Source organism: Saimiri boliviensis, chromosome 5 (assembly GCF_048565385.1).
Source record: "Saimiri boliviensis isolate mSaiBol1 chromosome 5, mSaiBol1.pri, whole genome shotgun sequence".
Taxonomy (NCBI): Eukaryota; Metazoa; Chordata; class Mammalia; order Primates; family Cebidae; genus Saimiri; species Saimiri boliviensis.
Genome location: NC_133453.1, coordinates 15,821,973 through 15,845,734, shown reverse-complemented (window position 1 = coordinate 15,845,734; position 23,762 = coordinate 15,821,973). Strand labels below are relative to the sequence as shown.

Genomic DNA, 23,762 nt, shown 5'->3' with positions numbered 1-23,762 from the left:
GAGACTGCAGTCCAAATCTGGTTTGCTGCTGAGGGCGTCCTTGCAAATGATGACAGCCCCACCTGCTGTGAACCTGAATGAACTGATCTGGACCTCAGCATTTGACACACCTGTGCTCATCACATTACCACTGCAACACAACGATAAGCATGTTGAAGGTATATACCAAGGAATGATAGAAATGATTGATCATAACATTTAAGCTGCATTTAGAAAGACAGGATTTGTAGCAAGTGAGAAACACAGAAAAAGTTGCAAGACCAAGGTACAGAAAGTCCCAAAAGGGGGTCAAAGGAGAGCTGAGGTTGAGCACACAGAGGAAGGAGACTGAAAAGGCAGGTGTTGGTAGTCAAAGATACAGATGCTTAAAATTGAGGTTATGGAGAGGCTGAGGTTATTGATAATCAAAAGGTCCAGGTTGTGGCCCTGAGTGTGGTGGCTAAGATAGGAAGAAAAAAGATATAATATCTTTGGGGAGAAGATTTCAAGAAAATGTGTGGCCAGGGAATGTGTGTATATTTAACACTGCGTCTCATGCATTCCTGAATTAGCCTACAACTTACATTTTTTTATCCTCCTTTTTTTAAACTAAATGGGTTGCAATGAAAATATCTTTTGGTGATTCCTACCCTGATCCAAATTCTGTATTTTCCAAGGTTTGCAAACTCTTTAAGAAAAAATTGAAACAGATGGCCACAAATGAGTTATAAATGGAAAAAACAAAAACAAAAACAATAAAGCCCCATAGAAAACCTTTGCCAAAGAATCATTAAGTTAATTGTCCTCCTTAAGTTGAACCAGGCTTCAGTAAATAAGAAACTCTCTTTTCAATAAGGAAGCCATGGAGTCATATTTCCCTGGTTCCTTTCCATGTATACAAGAAGGTTTTATTTTAATAGGTAGATCTTAAATTTAAATATGCTCTCAGTTAAACTGTAAACCCTGAGGAGTGTATAACTTTATAGCACACAGCACTGGCTTATCGTGCTGTTGTATGCAACAAATAATAGATGATAAATAGTATAAGAGGCCAACTAAGATATTGTCTCTATTATAATAGAGAAATTATTATTATTTTTTTAATTTTTAGATGCACTGTGAGCATTAAAACTATTGCTAATATGTTGTGATAATAACTTTTAATTTGTTATGAATAAAGATGTGTAGAAGAAGATGAGGTTTCGTCAAAGGCAAAATTTAACACTGGACCCTGACTCCCCTTAGGGCTACAGCATAAAGCAGATAATCCAAGTGCTTTCACTGACACAGAGCATTAGATTCAATTATTTCGTCTGAAGAAAACCAATCAGGGAAAGTGCATTGTTCCCGGAAAGCTATTCTAGAAAAACAGAGAGTCAGGCTCCTGGCCTCTGCATAGGCAATCTTGCCATCTATATTTCAATCTATCATATTATTACATTTGGGTACATTAAGCAGATCTGCAACCTGTTGGGCGTAGAGACAGAACACTGGCCCCTCCATTTAGAGTAACTAATGCATCCACACATAAGTATTTGGCTCTTAAGTAGTGTCTCTAGTGATTCACATTTACATGTCACTCTGATTACATGGATGAGGGCTAGAAGCTGGGTTTTTAGAACTCTAGACATGACGTTATTAATGGACTTCAAAAATGCCAGAGAGGATGCTTCTCGGCTCTATCGGTTTGCCAAAGTAGTGTGTTCAGTAGAAATATTTGTAAAATGCTTTTTGTTATTAAATAGGAAAAACACTTCATGAATAAAACCTGACCTGGATTTATATTTGCATTTTAATCCCATAAATATTCTGAGGGATCATTGGGTAAGATATTACTACCTCATTTGATAAATGAATGAATCCATTTGGAAATGAATTGCCTAGTGGTCACACAATGATTTAGGAGCAGTGTTAGAAATGAAATTTTCTAACTGGGCTGGAAACAATGCATGTGTATGTATGTGATTTATAGTGTCCTTTTCTATAGACACACAGATGATAGAATTTTCTCACTTCCTGGAAAATGTGTGGCTTGACTATTCAATTAGCAATACTGAGCTCAGTTCCCTTTAGAAGTTGGGAATTTCTGGATGATATAAATTATTACCTGTATTTCACTTTATCTATTCACTTCCTTTAGAACCAAGTCTCTATCTTAAAAAGCTTTTGGTCTTCTAGATTTATTCTATTGAAGCAAAATTTTGATAACTCTTTAATTTCATATATGCCTGGAAATAATATAATCAACTACATATTCCTTTTAATGTAGGTCTAAATTTAATTTAAATCCATAAATATTTACAGGCTACTTTTTACACTCAAAGAAGTATACTAGACGCCATGGGAGATAAAGGAACATGCAAATTTTGGTCTTTATCTTCAAAAATTATACAATTTCAAGACTGTATATAGTAGCTATAATATAAGGCAAATAGTGACAATATATAAAGGCAGTTCACTAAAGAAGAGAGAGGGTATTGATGAAAGCTTCAAGAAAGAGTTGACATTGGTTTAGGCCCTAAATAACTCGAGATTTTTTTTTTTTTTCAAATGGAGATGTAATTTGAAGGGGGAAAAAACCCCAGGGGAGTGGAGTGAAGAAGAATTACGTGAGTGGATAATATGACAACATAAGAAAGAAGGCTGGGCCAGATTAAGCAATGTTTATATTCCTTACAGAGAAACTCGACTCTATTTTGGGTAATCCTGAAGACTTTAATGAGAAGGATTGATGTGATCCCATTTCTTTTTTAGGGCTTTTGTTAGGTCAATGAATGCATTATGGCTGGGGAAACTGAGACAAATAATCCAAGTAAGAAAATCATTTAGTAGCTGGGACCAAAAGTTCATAAAAAGCCTTGTAGATGGTCTGGAAAATAGGGAATAAATGTGAAATCCAGGTAGAAGAGGAATCATTTTTTTGTATGTTTGACTGTGTGTATATATAGGAGGTATATATGTGTCAAATTTCTTGAAAGTGCTTGGTCTCTGTGACCGAGAGAATGATGCTTTGAAGACAAAGTTTCAACAGAGGAAAAAGGGAGATGGCAATAACATTGGTTTGGAACATGCTAATCTCAGGCATCAAAGGAACACCCATTTGGAAACATGCAGTATTTTATTGGGAGGGCAAATAGATGTCTCAGAATGCAGGTAACCATGGAATACTAGATTTGAAAATCACATGGACCGGATACCATTGAAGTCTTAATAATTGATGTTTGCCAAAGACAAGCATAGAGAAATGAGAAAAGGGGACACGGAACTTTGGCCTACACTGAAGCAAGAGGGACAAGAAGAGAATTCAATGCAAATACCAAGCAGGAAAAATTGGAAAGCGACAAAAGCAGGAGAAGACAGTATTCATGAAGCCAAAGAAATGGGACATTCCAGAAATAAGCTGTGGTCTAGAAGAAATAAAATGGCTCTGAAAGTATTGAGAAGAATCTAGAGACAAAAAAAACTTTCTAGTATATAGCATTAGCAAGGAAAAGATGACTTTTAAGGAAACCATTTCAGTAGACTCTTTGATGGTAGAAGCCAGAGTACAACAGATACACAAATAATGTGACTTAAGAACAGTGATAAGAAGGTGGGACCCCCTTTTGAGGCTTTGCCATCTTGTTCAAAGGTGCATTACTGGCAGCTAACAATGTGTTGGGCACAAAAGAGATGGTCAATAGATGTTTGCAAATTAAAGATGAATGAATCACTTAACAAATGAACAAGTGAGAAGAAAAGAAAAAAGAGCAGAAGGGAAGGAGAAAGGGAGAGAGAGAGAGAAATAGAGAAAGAATACAAGCGACGAAGCAAGAGCTCATGATGTTTGAGGAAAGTATTCTTAGAAAAGGGGGAGTCTGAAATGTTTAGGATTGCTGATGAGAATAAGCAATGAAGAATATACCAAGGGGAGTAAAGCGAAAGTATAATATATGTGGAAAAATTATTAAGAGAGATTGAGTCAGCATACCAGAGGAAAAAAATGTAGTAATGATGTAGAGAAGTTAAAAGATGGAGAGGAGAAAGACCCAGGGACCTCTCATTAGAAGGCAACAATCTTTTTAGTGAAATAGACCTTGAGGAATTATCCTGACGGACTAGGCTCAGATTTGTCAAAACAGGTTTGGCCAGGCGTGGTGGCTCATGCCTGTAACCCCAGTACTTTGGGAGGCCGAGGTGAGTGGATCACGAGGTCAGAAGATCTAGACCATCCTAGACAACATGGTGAAACCTCATGTTTACTAAAAATACAAAAATTAGCTGGGTGTGGTGGCACACACCTTTAATTTCCAGCTACTTGGGAGGCTGAGGCAGGAGTATTGCTTAAACCTGGGATGTGGAGGTTGCAGTGAGTCGAGATCACGCCACTGCACTCCAGCCTGGCAACAGAGCGAGACTCCTCAAAAATCAAATCAAAACAAAACAAAACACCAATAAGGTTTTCTAAAGCTTTTGGTCATTATAAGGTGTGTACCACGTGTAACTGCAGAATTATCTTAATTCTTAAGAGGGTCAACCCTACATTGAATTATTTTTGGATTGATATGGAAGATGAAACAGTGGTTTATTTTTCTTCCTTGATAGTTTATTTTTCACAATGATTCTGTAAATGCATGGTTAGGATTTCCTGATCTTTGTGAGGTGTGTTTTTCCCTGTCATCTCCATGACTCTGTTTTAAATTGCAAAATACTTGAGACCTCAGCAGAATATTTTGCAAGAAGCATTTCACTGTGCACAAATATTTTCAGTTTCCAGGTACTTTCTATAAAATATTTGAGGTCTCGTTTTGTTCAAGAAATTTAGAGCATTATTTCATCAAATCTTAAGATATTATTATCAGAAGAAGCATATATTACAAATGTTTGGGAAAGTGAATGCTGTAAGTTTAAGACAGATCTGACATGAAAGCTTTTTTATCCCAATCTTCTGACTTTGTTTGACAAATCATACCATCTCTCTGCTAGAAGGTCAATGAATAGAAGACAATATACTTGGGAGCTACTGGTTTCAAGAAAATTCCTTTTTCTGCTGTGAAATTTCATGCCAAAAATAGTTTGGGGTCGTCCCAATCCCTTTCTTCCAATATTATGGAGAGTACTGATTTTGCAAAATGGGGTACCTATTTTGGTAGTTTTGCACAGTAAAACAATAGTAATAAAGGAAGCATTCAATGGTGGTGTCAGTATCTAATACTGTGTCATGGATGATGGTCTGGGCTGGGAAAGTAACCAGTTGCCTTATTACTGATAGGAAACATTTCAGAAAAGAAAACATACTGAAATTGTACTGAAGAATATGGCATCTGCCACTTCTTTGGGTTGTTCGGCTCTTTCTCAAATTCAGGGCATTACTTTACAGTTATCACTAATAGGAACGTTGTGTTCTCCCTCTAGGTCCATCTTCAAACTGCCTTCAGATTTGAGAGTAAACATTACTGATCTCATAAGCATACAGTCTAGTCTCCAGATCGTGTATATAGACAAACCAGAGAGTAGCCTCTTGACTCTGGAATTCAAAATGCCATTGCTGTCAATCAAGATGTTTAAAAAGTTGAAGGAGAATGGTATCTAAACCAGGAATTTGTTAAATAAAGATTAATTTAGAGGCTTTGACTGTGTTATCTCAGGCATGTAAATAATGTATAAAACCATATGACAGAAAGATATCAGCCACTGGGGTATCTGAAAACAGCATTTCATCATATAATTTTTTTGTTTCAACAGTGAAAGCAATTATCTGCTAATCATACCTAAGCCTCAGAGTACCATTGTAGTTTTTCTTTCCAATGATAGTTTGAAAATGCCTGTCCCAAAATAATTTTTAAAAAAAGTTTCTGAAACTACCTAGTGGTTTTTAATTGGTCACATCTTTCTCTCTCTTCCATTATCCTTACCCACTTTCCCACTTGCTACAAACACTTCAAGGTCTGTATTCTCAAGGAGCTTGCAGACCAGTGGAGGAAATCAACTCACAGAAGACACCTGAAGGGTGTGATAAAGAAGGTGCTATCATATGGAGGAGCATAGAGTCCTATGACAATGTTAAGGCAGGAGCATGTTCCGTTAGAGAATTCTTGAGGTCAAGAAAGGAGCATGTTGCAGACGAGACTTGGCATAGAATCCAGACCTTAAAAGACCATAGGTATAAGTTATAAGTTTGGATTTTTAGTCCAAGGAAATGGAAGAGCTATCAAAGGGTTTTAATTTAGAGAGTGACATGAGCAAATCTGCATTTAGAAGGATAAATCTGGCAGCACTGTAGAGAAAGATCAGCTAAGAGGCAATTGCACTAATTTAGCCAAGAAGTGATGAGCACCTAAACCCAAGCAGAGCAGTAGAGATGGAGAGAAAGGGATTAAGCTGATCTCTGCATTCAAATTCCTGGTTCTTATAAGAAACAAAAATTAAAGTGTATGAGTAGTCACAGATTTAACCTTTCTCCTTTATCATAAATTCAGAAAATGGCCACTGAAGAAGGAAGTAGAGAAGAATGTCATTAAATAATAGTATCATCCATTCTGTCGCTTAAGAAATCTGTGAATTATTTTTGAACAATTCCCAAACATATATGTGTACATTCATTTATTTAATTAATACTTACTGGTTACTCCTTTGGGCCAAACACTGTTCCAGCCATTGGAAATAGAAGACAAACAAGGCTCAATTAAGTTCTGCCTAAGTATACCCATAATTTTTCAATTTCTCTAGATCCCCACTGCTGGCTCACAAATCCTCTTCTCCTTCACTTCTCTCTTCATCTGATGAAGTCTTACTCATGATCTGCATCAGCTGAAAAGCCACTTCCTTCCAGGGGACTTCCCAGCCCTTCCGTCGTTGTTGGGCCCCAGGACTTGTTCTTCCATGACATCTGCCTTGCACTTCCTCTGAGAGAACATCTGACCACATGGCGCTGAAATCACAGGGGTTCAACAGTCTGTGATTTTTCGGAGGACTCTGACCACTCCGCTCTGTGTATAAAAGTAAAAATTATACCTTTAGAAAGCAAAACCAGTTATTATACTTTAAACTGGCATTAAGTTAATGCCTTCTGCTCAGGAAGTTCAAGGCCATTATATGTTATCATTCTATATTTCTAGTTTCTGCTTCTAGGTTGAAAAAAATGAGCCACATATGGTTAGCTAAACTCATTTCTAAAAACTTGGCATGTTCTCAAACCATATTCGAAGCTTATGTCAGTTTTGAAGACACAAATAAAATATCTTTTCCAGAACTCTCCTCCTCTGGTTGAATTTTTGGAAAAGATCTCCCACGATGTGAACTTCTGTAAACTGTATTCTAAGCTCAAACTGAATATTATGATTTATTTTCCATATACCCTCTCTTCTTTAAGCCATGACACTTCAAGGAGTAGAAGAATCTTATGTATAGAAATGAAGAATGTTTTAATTTTAGATTCTAAAGTACCATAGATAATAACATATGTTAATCTTAAAAGCACTTGTCATGTTTTAAGTAAAAATAAGTCTCTTAAAGATGTTCCATAAAATTTGTTCTGGCTTTCATAAGCCTTATACTTCTGTCTTGCCTCTTTAGAAACTCAGAAATGAAGAAAAGGAACTTTGCTAGAGGTTAAAAAAAATTCTCTACTTCCCACTGTAACCTCTTTACTTTATTATAACTAAGCATCACATTAAAGGGCGGCAATACTAACCTCAAACTCTTGATGATAGTGCTTTGTGATAAATAAGTTGTGTGCTTATTTTTCAAGCATAACTCGCTAGGCATGATTACTCTAGGCTCTAAAATTCATAAAAAATCTTAAATTATCATTGTGTCTGAAGGAGATGAGCATAAAATCCATTCAATAGATTTGCCCAACTCTATAATTATGTCCAGCTGATAATTATGGCTTTTTCCTTGATTTTTTAATTTACTATCTGGATTTGGAACTATATCGCATGACAATACTGTCGAAACCCACTTACAAAAATAAGCAAAATGTGTTTATATGATTAGAGTATGTTTTCTTTCACGGTGCTCTAGGGTGTAAACATTAAAAATGCCTATTTGATGACTGGGAACAGAAAGATAAAAATTGATACAGAGTTAGATAAATCAGGAAGGAAGGGGAGGTAAATTAATATTTGTCCAGTCTCTTGTCATGGTACACTCAGGCTTCCGTGGTAAATACCACAGACATTTATTTCACACAGTTCCGGAAGCTGAAAAGTCCAAGATTAAGCAGATGGCAGATTCAGTGTCTGGTGAGGTCCTCCTTCCTGGTTCTTTGACAATCGTTTTCTCTCTGTGTCCTCACATCATAGAAGGGGTGAGAGACCTCTCTGGGGTTTCTTTATTGAGGGCCCTAATTTCATTCAAAGGGGTTTTGCCCCCAAGACTTAACCTTCCAAAGTCTCCATCTGCAAATACCATCACACTGGGGATTCAGTTTCAACCCATGAATTTGATGTGGGGGAGCCGGGAGAATAAACACTCAGTCTGTAGTACCTACACTTGTATCAGCCACCTTGCTACGTTATTTTCAAATGTTTTACCTCATTTTACATTATAATAACCCTGGAAAGTGTTCCTTCCATTATAAAGATAAGCGTAATTGGAGTTGATAAAGTATATGTCTCCTACCTATACGTAATTAGGTAGCTAGTAAATAAGTTGTTTAGTTACATATCTCAAATTCTAAGATATTGAATGTTGGCAGAGGTGAAATCTTCTACCAAGGAGAAAGAAAATGCCTGATGTTTAAAATATACCATTTTAGGCCAGGTGCGGTAGTTTATGCCTGTAATCCCAGCACTTTGGGAGGCTGAGGCAGGCGAACCACAAGGTCAGGAGTTTGAGACCAGCCTGGCTAACTTGGTGAAACCCCGTCTCTACTAAAAATACAAAAATTAGCTAGGCATGGTACCTTGTGTCTGTAATCTCAGCTACTCAGGAGGCTGAGGGAGGAGAATTGCTTGAACCTGGGAGGTTGAACATGGGAGGTGGTAGTGAGCCAAGATGGTGCTGCTTCATTCCAGCCTGGGGACAGAGCAAGACTCTGTCTTGAATAAATCAATAAATAAGAATATTATTTTAAAGTATAATATCTGGAACTAACAGAAATTAAGTCTTTTCTCTTCGAAACAGTTTTTGTTTGTTTGTTTGCTTGCTTGCTTGCCATTTTATTTTGTTTTTCTATAACAGTTCATCACAGCAGTTAATAAAAAGATGCGTAAAAATCCCATTTTTAACACTTGACCTTCATATCCAAGAAGTGTCAATAAACAGCCAGACACAGGAAATTAATGTCTGAAAAAAATGAGGAGAGTTAAAATATTAGGTGCATAAAAGTAGAAAATAGATATCATTGAGGATATGAAGTGGTGAAAATGAGTGTTTGAGCCTAATGCAAGAAATCCACAAATTATGGTTTTGAATGAGCAAGTATGGCTCAGGGAAGACATTAAGGGTAATGAAGAGTGAACAATTTGGAAGAAAATATGAACACAGTTTAATTTTACTGAAGCCAAGTTTTCATATCAAAATATACTGCCTGATTTAAAAACTATATATGGGGCAAACATATAAAACGATTAATTATTTTTAGTCATAGTGCTAAAAAGGATTTTTCTCAAATAATAAAGAAGTGGAATGCATTTGTTTCCTGTGTTGTAACATCCTCAGTCTGTCCCTGCCACCAGCTGCATTTTCCAATGAAAGTTAGCCAATTGCTTTTATTTAGTAACTACTGTCTACGATTTATTATGCTGGTGCATTTAGGACTTTTCCTAATACAGTTGTCAGGAAACCCAAATATAGTTGTCTTCAACAAAATGGAATTTAGTAGTTGACATACCTGAGCAGTTCTGGGGTTATTCTAGCTGCAGACATAACTATAGCCAGGTCTTCGTCAATGCCTGGAGACCTGGTCCCACTTATCTTCCTTCACAATGGGAAGAAGAATGAAGCAGGTGCAGACTTCTAGCCAGTGCAGCTTCATGCCTGCTCTGGGTTCACTCTGATTGGACCACTTTTGCCAGTTCCTAAAATAGTCACGATGGCCAGGAGGACGTAGCAATTTTTTAGCTGAGATTGAGCAATATGCTGGACTGAAAGAGAGAGGGGGGAAAAAAAGCATCCCTACAAAAACTTCCAATGCAAAGATAAGGGAGAATGCATCCCTGGGAAGCAAAAGTGAAATTTTCTAACTAATCCTTCTATTAGGCTATCTCCAAAGTGGACTTATTTCCTTTATTCATTTTTCCTTTGTTCAACAAATACGGGCTAGTGACTAGAGTGATGAGCAAGGAGACAGAATGCCCACTCTTATGAATCTGGGGGTAAGTGAATGTGACCAGCCATTTGTATTCAAGGCCAATGGAGCTCTGGAGAGTGTGTCAATATGATACATTGTGTGACAAGTTCTATCTGCCAAAACTCAAAGCAGGTATAACTAATTATGCCTCTCAAAAGTCCGATTTTGAGTTGAGGAATATTCCTTGTCAAATAGGAAAAGGAGTTACTTATGTCTCTTTTGATGCCCAATTTCCATAAGCACAGCTCAGCCTAAAAAGCCCATTATGCTGGAGTAGGAATCCTTCTGGTGCGATGGGCTGGTGTACGTTCAGTGGGCAGCGCAAGGTGAGCTTCTGGCTTTAAGCATCTAAACAGAAGGCAACAGGAGGCAGCACAAAATATAAGCTTTTTAAGTCATAATTTTAATAAAGAAAGTCTAAATATTAGTTTCTTTCTACTCAAGTGTAGTGAAATGCCCACATAAAGGATTCCAAGAGTTAACAGGTGACAGTGGCCCACCTGCCCACAGGCAAATTGCATTCTCTTCTTTACAGCGGTAACCACCACCACTTCCCTTTTAGATGTTCCTCCATTTAATCAGTGGTTGAATGTGCCCATTCCCTAATGCTAGATGAACAAATCTTTTTGAATATTTAACAGAAAAACTCCCAAATGGTTTGCAAAGTTTGCAAAAGTAGAAATATACTGGAGTATGATTCAGTTTTAGAGATGGGCTTTTGAGCTCAGCTCCAAAGTATCATTACAGAAAATAAATATTCAAGCAAGCAAACTCCTAGGCAACCCTTCTCAAATTTCTAGATGTGCTTGAAAGAGGATCAATATTTTTATCTACTTATCTGTCAATCATTATCTGTCTATCAATCCACATCATTATCATCATCATTATCTATCTGGAGTGGGGTTATATTTTTCTCAGTGCTTAGCAAAGAAAACTACTGCAAAATATTGACGTGTTTGGTTCAAAATTGCATGCAGAAGCAACACCCCTGTCACTTTTAAAAATGACATCTCACCTCAGCGGCTCACCTTTCTCAGGGGTTGTGTTTTCATCTTCCACAAGAAGCAGTTCTCATAAGGAAACACACAACATTAATGCCAATGGATTTCAAGAAGACAGCATGACAAGGAACAAACCATGCTGATTAGCACTGTCAGAGCAGTTTTGAAGTGTTGTTTTGTACATTTCTTTATCAGTCCTCATCAGTAGGTGCTTTGAAAAACTGATGCAAGTATTTAAGAAAGTTAACAACATGAGGGGTACCGTTGCCTAGATTATCTTGATACCTTGAGTTAAATGTAGGATTTTATTTTGACTTTCTTTGTGTGAAGTTTTTTAAGGTTACATGATACCATATGGCATGCTTTACAGGCATGGCCTTACAATGCAAATGATTATCCCATAAGCAAAATCCAGTAAGAAAAGACTTACATAAATGTAGGAATTTTAAGGCTAAAATTATTGACTGTATATTATATATCAGACTGTGCTAAGTACTTCATATTGCATTATATCAAGTAAATTTGATACCAGTTTGATGGGGCTAATGCGACTGTTAAACAACTAATGAATGGCCTCAGGGATTCAGTATCTAATGTTATACAGGTGCTAAATAATGGCCCTTGGATAGAGTCTGTAACTCCATAATTCCAGTGCACAAATGTCCAGGGCTGTCTACTAGCCAATAACTTGTTTGGCAGAAATATTTACAAATATTGCATCAATTACTTCTTGAAAAATAACCCTCCTTGATTTAGATAATATTTTACACTTTGTGTTTTATGATGAAATAGCTAACCAAGAGACAAGTAGATCTCACAACATTGCCTTCATTATATGAGAAAAAGCATACTTGTTTAAATTCAGGATTATGAAACCTGTTTTTATTTTTATAACATGAGATGTGTCAGGCTTAATCTATCTTGAGTGTTGGAGTCTTATTGCAACAAGACTCTGCTTTCTTTAGCCCACATAAGTTTCACTTCCAGCCAAGTATTCCTATAGTGCAGTTAGCTTTTAACTCCCCAAGCCTTATTTAAATGCTCAGTCTGAAGCGGGAGAATGACCTATTTTCACAGGCATTCCTTATTTCTGGGGTCTTCCACTTGCTGTGATGCCTTCTCTTTCCTTGCTTCTTTGGTTTCTGAATGCCAGAGGTTGTATAATTGTTCCCAAGTATGTCAGCTCAGGTCTCCCGGGAAGCAGATACCAAGACAGAGTCAGAAGTCTGAAAGGTTTATAGGGAAGAATGCCTGTAAGAGAGAAAGATGGAGGAAGCAAGAAGAGGCGGGACAACCTCAGATCATAATGCAGGTCTAGCACCTGTAGTTAAAGGAGACAGGGAGGAAAAGCAATTGAATAGGAAGATCATCAGACTGTGGTGTAGTTATGGGAAGGAAGGTCTTCACCAGTGCAATAGGGAAAGCCAGCCGTAAAGATTGCCCCAATCTGGGAAGAAGTAACCAGGTGTAATACCTCATTGTGCTCATCCATTGTCTAGGAGCTGCCCACGAACAACACAGCCTCTACTAAAATATTGCACCAGATTTGGAAAACGGCAGCTGGCCGTTGTCAGCTGACTGCTGTCCTCAGAGGAGGATCTCTCTTGAGAGACTTCTGAGCCACACACCTCCACAGCTGCCACAGTTTACTCCCTAGACTCAGCTGATGTCCTTCTCCTGCAGTCTTGGGGAACAGTTCTCTTCTGGCTCCATCTGGCTCTTCCTGAGGAGAAACTTAGGAGGGTGCAGTTAGTGAGATAAACTATAGCCCTCATCACTACAGTCTGTGTGGGAGCTACGACTGCCTCTCATCATCTCCCTCCTCCATCATTCATCCTAAATCCACCTCGCCTTCAGGAAACACTTCCACTTGTTTCAGTGGCCTACTTGGTAGCAAGACTAATCTCTCTTTTCATGAGAAGTTGGAGCCCCTGGTAATCATAACCTTTCTGGGCCAAGTTTGCTGCAGGTGACCTTTCAAAGTCACATTTGGGCAAGACAGTATCAAGAGGCACCCAAGTGGATAACACATACTTCTCTCTGCCCCATTGCATAAAAGCAGCCTTACCTCCTGCTGACCAGGATCAAGGACTCTGTTTTGTTTGTTCACTTTAGAGACAAGATCTTGCTCTGTCTTCCAGGCTTGAGTGCAGTGGCACAATCGTAGCTCACTGCAGTCCTGAACTCCTGGGCTCAAGCAAACCTCCCACCCCAGTCTCCAGAGTGTCTGGGACTACAGGTGCACACCACCATGCTCAGCTTCTTGTCTGTTACTCACTACACAAGTGGTGTTCAAATTGCCCAAGGGGCAGCTATAAGTTGTTTTTCAATGGGACCCTTGCTGTGTCTTCTAGAGAGAGTGTGCCTCCTTTGGAGACCTGGACCTTTTAACTCTGTGGAGTCCATAGTTACATAGTTACAGTGATTCAAAACATAAAGTACTGCAATGGGTTATTGTTATCTTGTCAGCTGGCTTCCTTCCTCACGGCAAGTGCTCTCTTGAAGAGAGATCTCAGTTGCATACCATCACAGCTGCCAGGTATTTGATCTACCTGTACGAGGAGTATGCATCCCCATGTATTGCTATATGACTTTCCTGTCGGAGGAGAATATGTCCCTAGGCCACTGACCTCAAGCTTGATCATAAGACTGGTTTTAGTCAGTGGAGGGTGATGGAAAGATTATAAGCCACATCTGAGCAAAAGCCAGGAGAGACATTGTATAAGTTAGTTGGTGTTTTTTCCTCTCTGCCAGGAGAAAAAGTCTCAACGGGGCTAGATCCTGGGGTGAAGAAGGTATATGAAACAGAGCTACAGTTGATGTGCATTAATACAAGCAAGAAACAAACCTAGTCATTGAAAATCATTAGGGACTGGGGATTGTTTGTTACTTCAGGATAACCTAATAAGATCTGTCTAATAGGCTGTATGTTTTCTCATTCGTGATACTTTGCCTGGTATTTGACTCTTCCCCATTGATTCTAATTGATGTATCTGTTCATTAATGGCTCTAATTATTGTTCTTAATATTTCTTGGGGATTCTCGATTTCCTGCATCAGAAACATCTCGATATAGTTTTAAAAACATGAACTCATCATGTATACCTACGGAGATTCTAATTCAACATGTATGATTCAATCATTGCCTTCATATGGAGTCTGGGAATATGTATATTTAAAGGTTCCTAGCAAATTCAGAAACTAGTTGTATGCTGAATTCCATAATCTTCAATTTGCTTTGGACTAATAATCTTTCCTGGTGTCTTGAACCCAGATGTACCATCACCTTTACTGTTTGTCCTTAGCCTTGACTTGAACAACAGTCTTTGAATCCAAATTATTTTTTCTCCCATTTCTTCATCTTGCATTTACAGCCTGGTCAGACTAAACTTGCAATGGTACCTGCTAGTGTCTGAAGTATGAATTGAATTTCTCTTGAAAGAAGTGTTAATGTGTGTGTGTGTGTGTGTGTGTGTAAAAGGACATATATGAACCAAAGCAGATAGAGTTAGATTAAGTTGTTTTGTGCTGATAAAAAAGATAATGCTGAAATGAAGCAGCAGAGTAAATTATCAGTCCGGGAAAAGGTTCAGACTCCATTTAGGTCAAAAGTAACCGAGAAATTGCTGATACAATTATTTTAGCAACTCTCATAAATGCCCATGTGCATTAACACATGCATAAATTTCCCCAGGTGGCTGTGTTACCAGGAATGGGATGACTGGCTACATAAATCCTTAAAGCACCTTTTGTGCAGTTAGGCAACAGAAATGAACAAAAGACATTAGGATAAAAAATAACTGAAAGCAAAGTTAGATTTCATCAAGTGTATCATCTATGAGAAAGATCAAAGCCATGATCATCACAAACTGAAGATAGACCTTCCCATACCAAGACTGCCTCTCACATCCACTACCCCTATTCTTTCTCAAATTCTTTATCATTTTTCACAAACTTCTCTGTTTGGATAAGCTTCTAGTTTATGTCTTTATTGCTGTTCTTTAAGCACCACACACACACACACACACACACACACACACACAGAGAGAGAGAGAGAGAGAGAGAGAGAGAGAGAGAGAGAGAAAATAAAACACATAAAAGCACTGCACTGTCTTGGGATACTTTCAGCTATGACATGAACACTGCCCCTTAGCCATCACGTGGACTCCATTCATGCTTCTGGATACTGTTGCTTTTTAGCCCACTGAAATTCCAACCACCTTTATTGCAAAGATGGTAATCAGTGCTTAGTTATCTGAATATCAATTGAAAATATTCAGAAAATATACATATAAAATATTTTGGGTTGAGTGGCAAGTTATCATTGTTATTAAAGGCCAGAATCAAGAATCTAATGTTCTTGTTAAATGCTTCCTGGCTTTATCCCCAATGGACATGTCATTGTCATAACTCCCCAGCTGAAGAAGGGGGAAAAAAATCTCATTTCTCATTATTGTTCCTACTGGAATGTTAAAATTATAAGAAACATTATAATAATATGAAAGATATAAAATTCCATCATGTTATGAAGGCAGAGTCAGCTAAAATTTGTTTTATTGAAGATCTGAATAAACTTACATGCCTGGAAAGGTAGACTGAGCAAGCTTCCAAAATTTATATACTCAGAGTACTTTTTACCATTCAAACGTATCTAAGAAAGTCAGTCAAATATTTTGTAATGATGTTTTAAAAAAATTGTATTTACTCTTGGTGAATGAACTTCATAGAAAGAAAAAACTCCAGAAAAATCTTCCTTTTAAAAGTTTACATTCACATTTATGTCCCTTTTCTTCATAAAGGAGTCACTATTACTTCATAGCATAGACAGAGGCCTAAGAGTTGTTTCCTAATTGGTTGAATTTCAAATAGAGGGGATTTCTTATATTGTAATATTTTTGATCAAACTTTCCTATGTAAAACTTAAGAACCTTAAATTTGGAAACTTTGCATGTCCGGAATACTTATGAAGTATTTAGAATCGTCTCAGGATCAAATCCTATTTAAACTGCACCTCTTTACTCAATGTTGCTGTTTTATTCTGTGTGTCTAATTTCTTCATAGAACTGTGTCTAATTTAACTGAAGATTCTGGAGGACTGAGAGAGGTTGACAATACTTTCACCAATTTAAGCAAATATTATCTCCTTCCCCCTTTCTTCTTCCTTCCCTCTCTACTGCTCTTCCTTTCTTCCTCCCTTCTCTTTTTCTTTCTTTCTTTCTTTCTTTTTCTTTCTCTCTCTCTCTCTCTTTCCTTTTCCCTTTATTATTTGTTGTTTGTTTCATTTTCTCCAATATATTAAGCAGATAAAAGTAGGAATGGTTTTGATGAAGTGGACGAGAGTCTCAAGTGCTGACCACTAGAACTGAGTTACATAGCAAAGGAATCTATGAGTCATTGTCATGGAATCCTTGTTTACATTTTAAGGCACTGATAAGATTTCCCCCAAAGGAAAAATAAAGTGACTGAAGATAAGTGTGCTATGCAGTACTTTTTCTTTCCTTTGGGAAAAACAAAATTTAACACAAGTTAGAATGCTTTCCTGCTACTTGAGTTTGTTTCAAAAGGCAGGCTTTCACCAGACTAAAATGAAGATTTGAAATTTCCCTGTTAGAAATAGGCTCACGTGTATGATCTTGTAAATACCGGTTCCTTTGATCTTCATGTTTTCTTGGTCTGCTTTCTTTTACAGCATAGGTGGAGAAGTAGGGCGAGGCCACGAAGGGAGTTACGTGGGCAAACATTTCCGCATGGGATTCATGACAATGCCTGCTCCTCAGGACAGACTTCCCCATCCCTGCTCCAGTGGCTTTTCTGTGAGATCGCAGTCCCTGCACTCGGTTGGGGGCACAGATGATGACAGCAGCTGTGGCTCACGGAGACAACCACCCCCCAAGCCCAAGCGGGACCCCAGCACCAAGCTGAGCACCTCATCAGAGACGGTCAGCAGCACTGCAGCCAGTAAGAGTGGGAAACCCCCTGAGAGGACTGAAGGTAAAACATGCCATGCCCACGTCACTTAGAAATCTCTTTCAGGTAGTGTGTTCAGGTCAGCATACCCAGGAGCAACTGCTTTCCTCACTGGGCCACATAATTCTGCCTCTATCACCCTGAAGTCTCAGAAAAGAAGAATTGAGGGATAGGTTATTTATTTTTGTGTTGTCAAATTTCCAGAATAATGTATTTCTGATGGTTCAGAAAGGGAAGGCAATATATGAGTTTTTTTTTTTAACCCTTTAAAGCTCCAAATTATTCAAAAATTGTTTTGCCCAGAAATATATCTAAAATATGTATTTTCTTAGATTATTTCTACAATTAAAGGTATTATTCTTTGATTATTAAGTAAGCATTTTCATGCAGAAAAATATGAAGAAGGAAAAGCTTGTAATCTTACCTTTGAGAAATAATCATTTTCAGCATTTTGGCGGATTTCTTTCCAGTGAATATGAATTTACGTATTTATGTGCGTATGTGTGTGCATACTATAATCTCAGACTGCACTTTATATCTCCAATATTTACCTTTATCTGTCTGTATTTTTTCTCAGCTATGAAATATACAAATCAAATATATCCTAACTTCCTTGCTGGTCTATAACTATGAATTAAGTTACATTCACACCAGATCTCACCAGCTCTTTAGGCCTTACGTAGTTAGTAGAGTCTCGGCTTCCCTGAGTTACTCTTTTTTTAAATTTATTTTATTTTATTTTATTGCATTTTAGGTTTTGGGGTACATGTGATGAACATGCAAGATTGTTGCATAGGTACACACTTGGCAGTGTGGTTTGCTGTCTTCCGTCCCCTCACCTGTATCTGTCATTTCTCCCCATGCTATCTCTTCCCACCTCCCCACCCCCCCGCCCTCCCCCATTTCCCGCCAACGGACCCCAGTGTGTAGTGCTCCCCTCCCTGTGTCCATGTGTTCTCATTGTTCAACACCCACCTATGAGTGAGAATATACGGTGTTTGATTTTCTGCTCTTGTGTCAGTTTGCTGACGTTACTCTTGAAAACTCCTGAGTTACTCTTGAGAACTCTTTGCGGGAAAGCAGCTTTAAGTGCGCCTTGACACACCTTGGTCATTTGGGGCTGCTATAGCAAAACACCATAGCCTGGGTGGCGTATGGGCAACAGCACTTTATTTCTCACAGTTCTGGAGGCTGGAAGCCTGAGAGCTCTGTTGGGGTCCTCTTGCTGGTTTTATCCTCAATGAGCAGAAAAGCCTTGCTGGCCTCTTCTTCGGAGGGTGCTAATCCCATTCATGATGACACTACTCTCCTTCCCTTTCTACCTCCAAATACAATCATTGTGGGATTAAGGTTTCAACATTCTAATTTGGGAGGAGGGGGGTGCACAGACTTTCAGCTCACTGTACAGTCACATTCGGATCTTTACATGGCAATTGTAGAAAACTCTTCAAGGTTCCCAGTGCTGCCAGTGACCAGTTTGAGAGAGGAGTTCCACCAGGTCCCAGAGCTACTCTTCTGCCCAACTCTCCTTTCTCCACAGCAAGCTTCTCTGAGGCCCTAGGGTACCAGGTGTCACCATAGTTTGCAGCAGAGAGCAACATCAGCTAGGCAGTATTCATTGGCACATGGGCTTTCCAGTCCCTCATGAAAGTTCCCTGGCATCCGTAGATTCTCATATGCAGTCCATGAGATCAGACACCTATGAGGTACGTGCTCTTTCTTCCATCCTTGTCTCTCTTTTCTCCCTCATTGGTGCCTAGGTGCCTGTAGCCAAAAGCAACCAATATCTTCAGTCGTGTTGAATAACACCAATAAATACCTGGAGATGGAGTCAGTCTATAAATTCTACAAAAAAATACCTCCTGTGGCTTCAGTTTTTCCTACTATACATATGCAAAAAATGCCATGTATATAAGTAAATGTTGTTAAGGCATACACGTGAATAAGATGTATCTGATTGCATATCTGCAAAATTGACATCATAGTGCCTAGAGTCTTGGGTTTTGTATTTTCACTTATTCTATTGTAACTATTTTCCATGGTATGCAACTTGTCGAGAAACAACTTTTACAGAGAGAAGTCTACAGCACAGTAATTTAATTATCATCTTGTTGATGAATACTCAGATTGGTTCTGTTTTGTAACTACAATGAATAGTACTGGACTGAACATTTGTGTGTGTGCGTGTGTGTGTGTGTGTGTGTGTGTGTGTGTGTAAAACTCAGTTATTCCCCTGCCTTCTCAGAGTATTCGATGTTTGATTCTTTTTCTCAAGAGTAGGTCCTTCAACTTCTGACACATCCATGTTTTTAAAAACAATGTATTCATAGGTGTTTAGTTAACTCAGTAGTACACTAAAAGGCCCAGAGGCCTATATTTTGCAAATTTTAAATGTTGTTCATAGATTTCCTTGATACACGGTGCTTTACATTTCTCATTATTTTCTGTGATTCTCTGTGCAGAAGTCACCACTCACGTACTTCTACTGCCAGAAAGCTACATAATAAATTCTGTTAGATTGTTTGCAGAAGAAAATGACTGATTTAAGAAAGTGATCTCTGAAAGATGGGAGGCCTGAATTTAGCTGGGAATAATTTAAGAGTAAAGGGGAATAAAAGAACCATCCAAAGAGAGAAGGGAGATGAGAGGGACAAAGTAGCCAGTAAGGGATGTGTTATCAACGTCATGCTGGCAGAAACATTTCTGAAAAGAGTGTAAAATATACACCTCAGAAAAGCCCCTTCGTGGAGGGGGAGCTGGGCTAGTTAGAGTGAAAGTATGGAGAAAATCATGATTACTATCCCACAGAAAAGAAATTTGAGTGACAATTCACTTGTCTTAAAAATAGAAGGAATTCCCATTCATTTGAGATGTTTCCTAGCTAGTTCCTGGGGCAGAGAGTCTGATAATTCTCTTTCAGATGCCTTCACCATCCAAGGATGGTGGGCTCCCAGTGGCTACCTGTCAAACAGAAGGCAGCAGCTCAACAAGCTTTATTTCTTCTGAAGACCAAAAAGCAGATGTGGTTAAACTGCAGCAGCAAAGACTTGGTTAGACTTGGGAAAAAAACTTGTTGGGTAGTGAGCTCATTAAACATCAACTCCAAATCCAACATTTCTCCTCAAAAAGGAGCTCTGGGGACAGATGGAGAAACCCTCAGCTGCAGTGGAGCTTTGAGGGTGTTCAGTGGGTGACCTAAGTTATTAGGACCCAGTGCAGAAATGGTAGACCTCCACAGAAAAGTGATTCTTCATGGGAATTCTACTTCCTCTTCAGAACACTTAATAAAATGGCAATTACAAAAGTAGATAACGTGAAAATCTCTTCTGCCAAGTTATGACCTCTAATAGCATTGAGACAGGACACAGTTCAGGAATGGGGAAAAAATCTTGAGTCCAAATGCATGTGTACATATGTGTGTACTCAAAGTCAGAAATATTAATATATAAATATGTAGATTGTTCTTTTAGGAACTCTCATTTCTGTATAATTGTGTGATAACTGGAATTCATTACAAAACATATGTTTTCTTTACAATTTTTCTAGTTATCAACAGTATAACAAAGATATAAAAAATGACTTTTTAAATCTTAGCATGTCTTTTCTTTTCACATTAAATGCCAGCAAAATCAAAATATTGATTCAGTGGCATTAGAATGATTACCGTGGTAACCAGCTTCTGTTTAAGTAAGGGATTATGACTTCCCTGTGGATAAAAGTAAAAAGAATTGGACTCTACAAAATGGCTTTTCAGAGTAGAAAAAAATAGAACTGATGAGCAGAAACAACACCGCACACCAAGAAAAACACAATTTAGGACAGGCGTCCCCAAACTACAGCATGTGGCCCCCTGAGGCCATTTATCTGGCCCCCGCCCACACTTAAGGAAGGGGCACCTTTTTCATTGGGGGTCAGTTAGAGGAGCACAGTATGTGGTGGCCCTCCAACGGTCTGAGGGACAGTGAACTGGCCCCCTGTGTAAAAAGTTTGGGGATGCCTGATTTAGGGTTTAAAAATTGTAACTCTGTCACTTTAAAAATAAGTATTTACCATTCTATTTTTAGATTATCTACAATAGCAATACCTTTAAAAAATGTATACAGTGGAGTGGTGAGCATAAACTAGCAATCAGTATACTATAAATATTTTAATTGCTCCTTTTTATTGCTTCATTGTGGTTCCTGCTTCTTTTGAGGAAAGATTAGATGATATAAAAGGGGTTAAGAAGAACGAGTGAAAGGCCTTATGAACTGTGTCTCATGTGTGATCCAGAAAAAGGAGAGAGTGTACAACCTCACATTGGTTATTCCCATTCTTCAGGTAAACACATAGCCAATGCCTCGATAATGTAATTGTTAGAAATGCTGTCTAGTTTGGGCAAAAGAGACTACTTAGGATTAATAGGCAAACATTGACTTTAGGCAAGTGATCCAACAGGACTGTTCCTTTGCCTTTAAAATGATTGTGAATAAATAAAAAATTGATCAGATCCTGCACCCATCACAGCTTTATGACAACCTAGTGAACTAATGCCAATGATTGTACACGGTACAAAGAAGGTATCATACAAATAGAGCTTAATACCACTGAATCGCCACTTCTAATAGGCTTCAATAACATGAAATTTTGGTCTGGTACAGCACATGTATTAAAAACAAAGAGGAAAAGAAAAAAGATGCACATCCACTTCACATGTTAGAACCATAAAAGTTTTACATCTAGCTATTACCAAAATATGAGAGATAAGCACTAGAAAAAACAACCCTTATAGACTGTTGAAAATACCCTTATACACCAGGGAAATGACTACCCTTATCCACTGTTGATAGACATTAAGATAGCCATTATGAAATAGTGAACAGAGCAACAAATTATATAGGACTACCATAGATCCAGCAATCCCACTACTGAGTATATTTCCAAAGGAAATAAAACCAGTATGTTGAAGAGACATCTTTACTCTCATGTTTATTGCAGCAACAACAGCCAAGATATGGAATCAACTTCAGTGCCCATTAACAGATGAACAGATAAAGAAAATGTGATACACACACACACACACACACACACAAACACACGATAGAATACTATTCAACCATAAAAAGGAATAAAATCCTGACATTTTTGGCAACATGGATGGGCCTAGAGGATATTATGTAAAATGAAATTAGCCAAGCACAGAAAGACAGATACTTCTTGATCTTACATGTAAAGAATAAAAAAGTTAAACCTATAGAAGTAGAGAGTAGTATGGTGATCACTAGGGTCTAGGGTAAGGATGGGTGAAAATATTGGTAGAAGGATATAACATTTCAATTAGAAGAAGTAAGTTAAAAACATGTATTGTACATGGTGACTACAGTTAATAACAATGTATTGTATTGAGCATCCTTAAGAGATTTTGAATTCTCACCACAAAAAAATGGTATGTGAGCTAATATATAAACCAGCTCAGTGTAGACATTATACAATGTATACATATTTCAAAATAACATACATGGCAAATATATACAATTTTTGTCAATTAAAAATAAATAGGCCAGGCATGGTGGGTTATGCCTATAATCCCAGCACTTTGGGAGGCAAAGACAGATGGATCATTTGTGATCAGGAGTTCGAGACCAGCCTGGCCAACATGGTGAAACCGCAGCTGTATAAAAGATACAAAAACTATCCAGGTATGCAGGCAGGAGCCTGTAATCCCAGTTACTCGGAAAACTGAGACGGAATTGCTTGAACCCAAGAGGCAGAGTTTGTGGTGAGCTGAGATTGCGCCACTGCACTACAGCCTGGGTGATGGAGTGATACTCTGTCTCAAAAATAAATAAAATAAAATTAGGGAAAAGAAGCAAAAATTACACCATGCCCCAAATAAACAAAAAACTATTCCTCAGGTATAATAATCTTTTAATAATATTATGGCATTAAGAAGTATACCCTAGGCAAAATAATCTTTTAATAACATTGTGACATTAATAAGTGTTCCCAAAGCATAATAATCTTTTAATATTGTGACATTAACATAGTATTTAGTATAAAGAAGAATATTTTATTAACCTTTAATTATCTGTACATTTTAACATCTTTACAAGAATCAGCTAAGTGCTCTTGTTTTTCATTTGTTATGAACTCTTAAATTATTTTCAAATTTCTTTATGATAAAATTTTATGACTATCTCTTTACAAAACAATGAAGACATACTTTTGAATTGGGATAGTTCTCCTGATTTCTGACTTTATGTTTTAGTCATGTTTAGTAGAGTCGTGTCTTTGACGGCAAAAATTGGGATACCTGCTACAATATTTGCAGTCATGATTGTTATTAAATCTTGGAATGTGTGGTTGAGCCAGAACCATGTGAAGCTGAAGTTTGTTATAAGTCACTGGCTTAAAAATAGATACAAACCCCTTTTGAAGGATTAGCATAAAGAGTAATTTAGAGCCTTTAATGATGTTGTTTTTCATGCCTCCATTTATTCGGAAAATACTTTAGTGTCTACCCTGTTCTACTGAGATCCAGCTCCAGCAACAAGGAGAACG

General features: G+C 37.9%; 1 protein-coding gene and 1 long non-coding RNA gene across 6 annotated transcripts in view; one reads left to right on the top strand and one right to left on the bottom strand.

Moving 5' to 3' along the window:
* Positions 1-6,830, bottom strand: part of LOC141584534 (uncharacterized) — a 42,034-nt gene extending 35,204 nt beyond the window's left edge. For all 3 annotated transcript variants that reach the window (XR_012517604.1, XR_012517602.1, XR_012517603.1), the window contains exon 1: positions 6,581-6,830. This is a non-coding gene — a long non-coding RNA (uncharacterized LOC141584534). The remainder of the gene's footprint in view (positions 1-6,580) is intronic.
* Positions 1-23,762, top strand: part of NYAP2 (neuronal tyrosine-phosphorylated phosphoinositide-3-kinase adaptor 2) — a 303,720-nt gene that overhangs the window by 94,972 nt on the left and 184,986 nt on the right. For all 3 annotated transcript variants that reach the window (XM_003925465.4, XM_074398947.1, XM_074398948.1), the window contains one exon: positions 16,945-17,246. In XM_003925465.4, the coding sequence (XP_003925514.1) occupies positions 16,945-17,246 (302 nt within the window). The remainder of the gene's footprint in view (positions 1-16,944; positions 17,247-23,762) is intronic.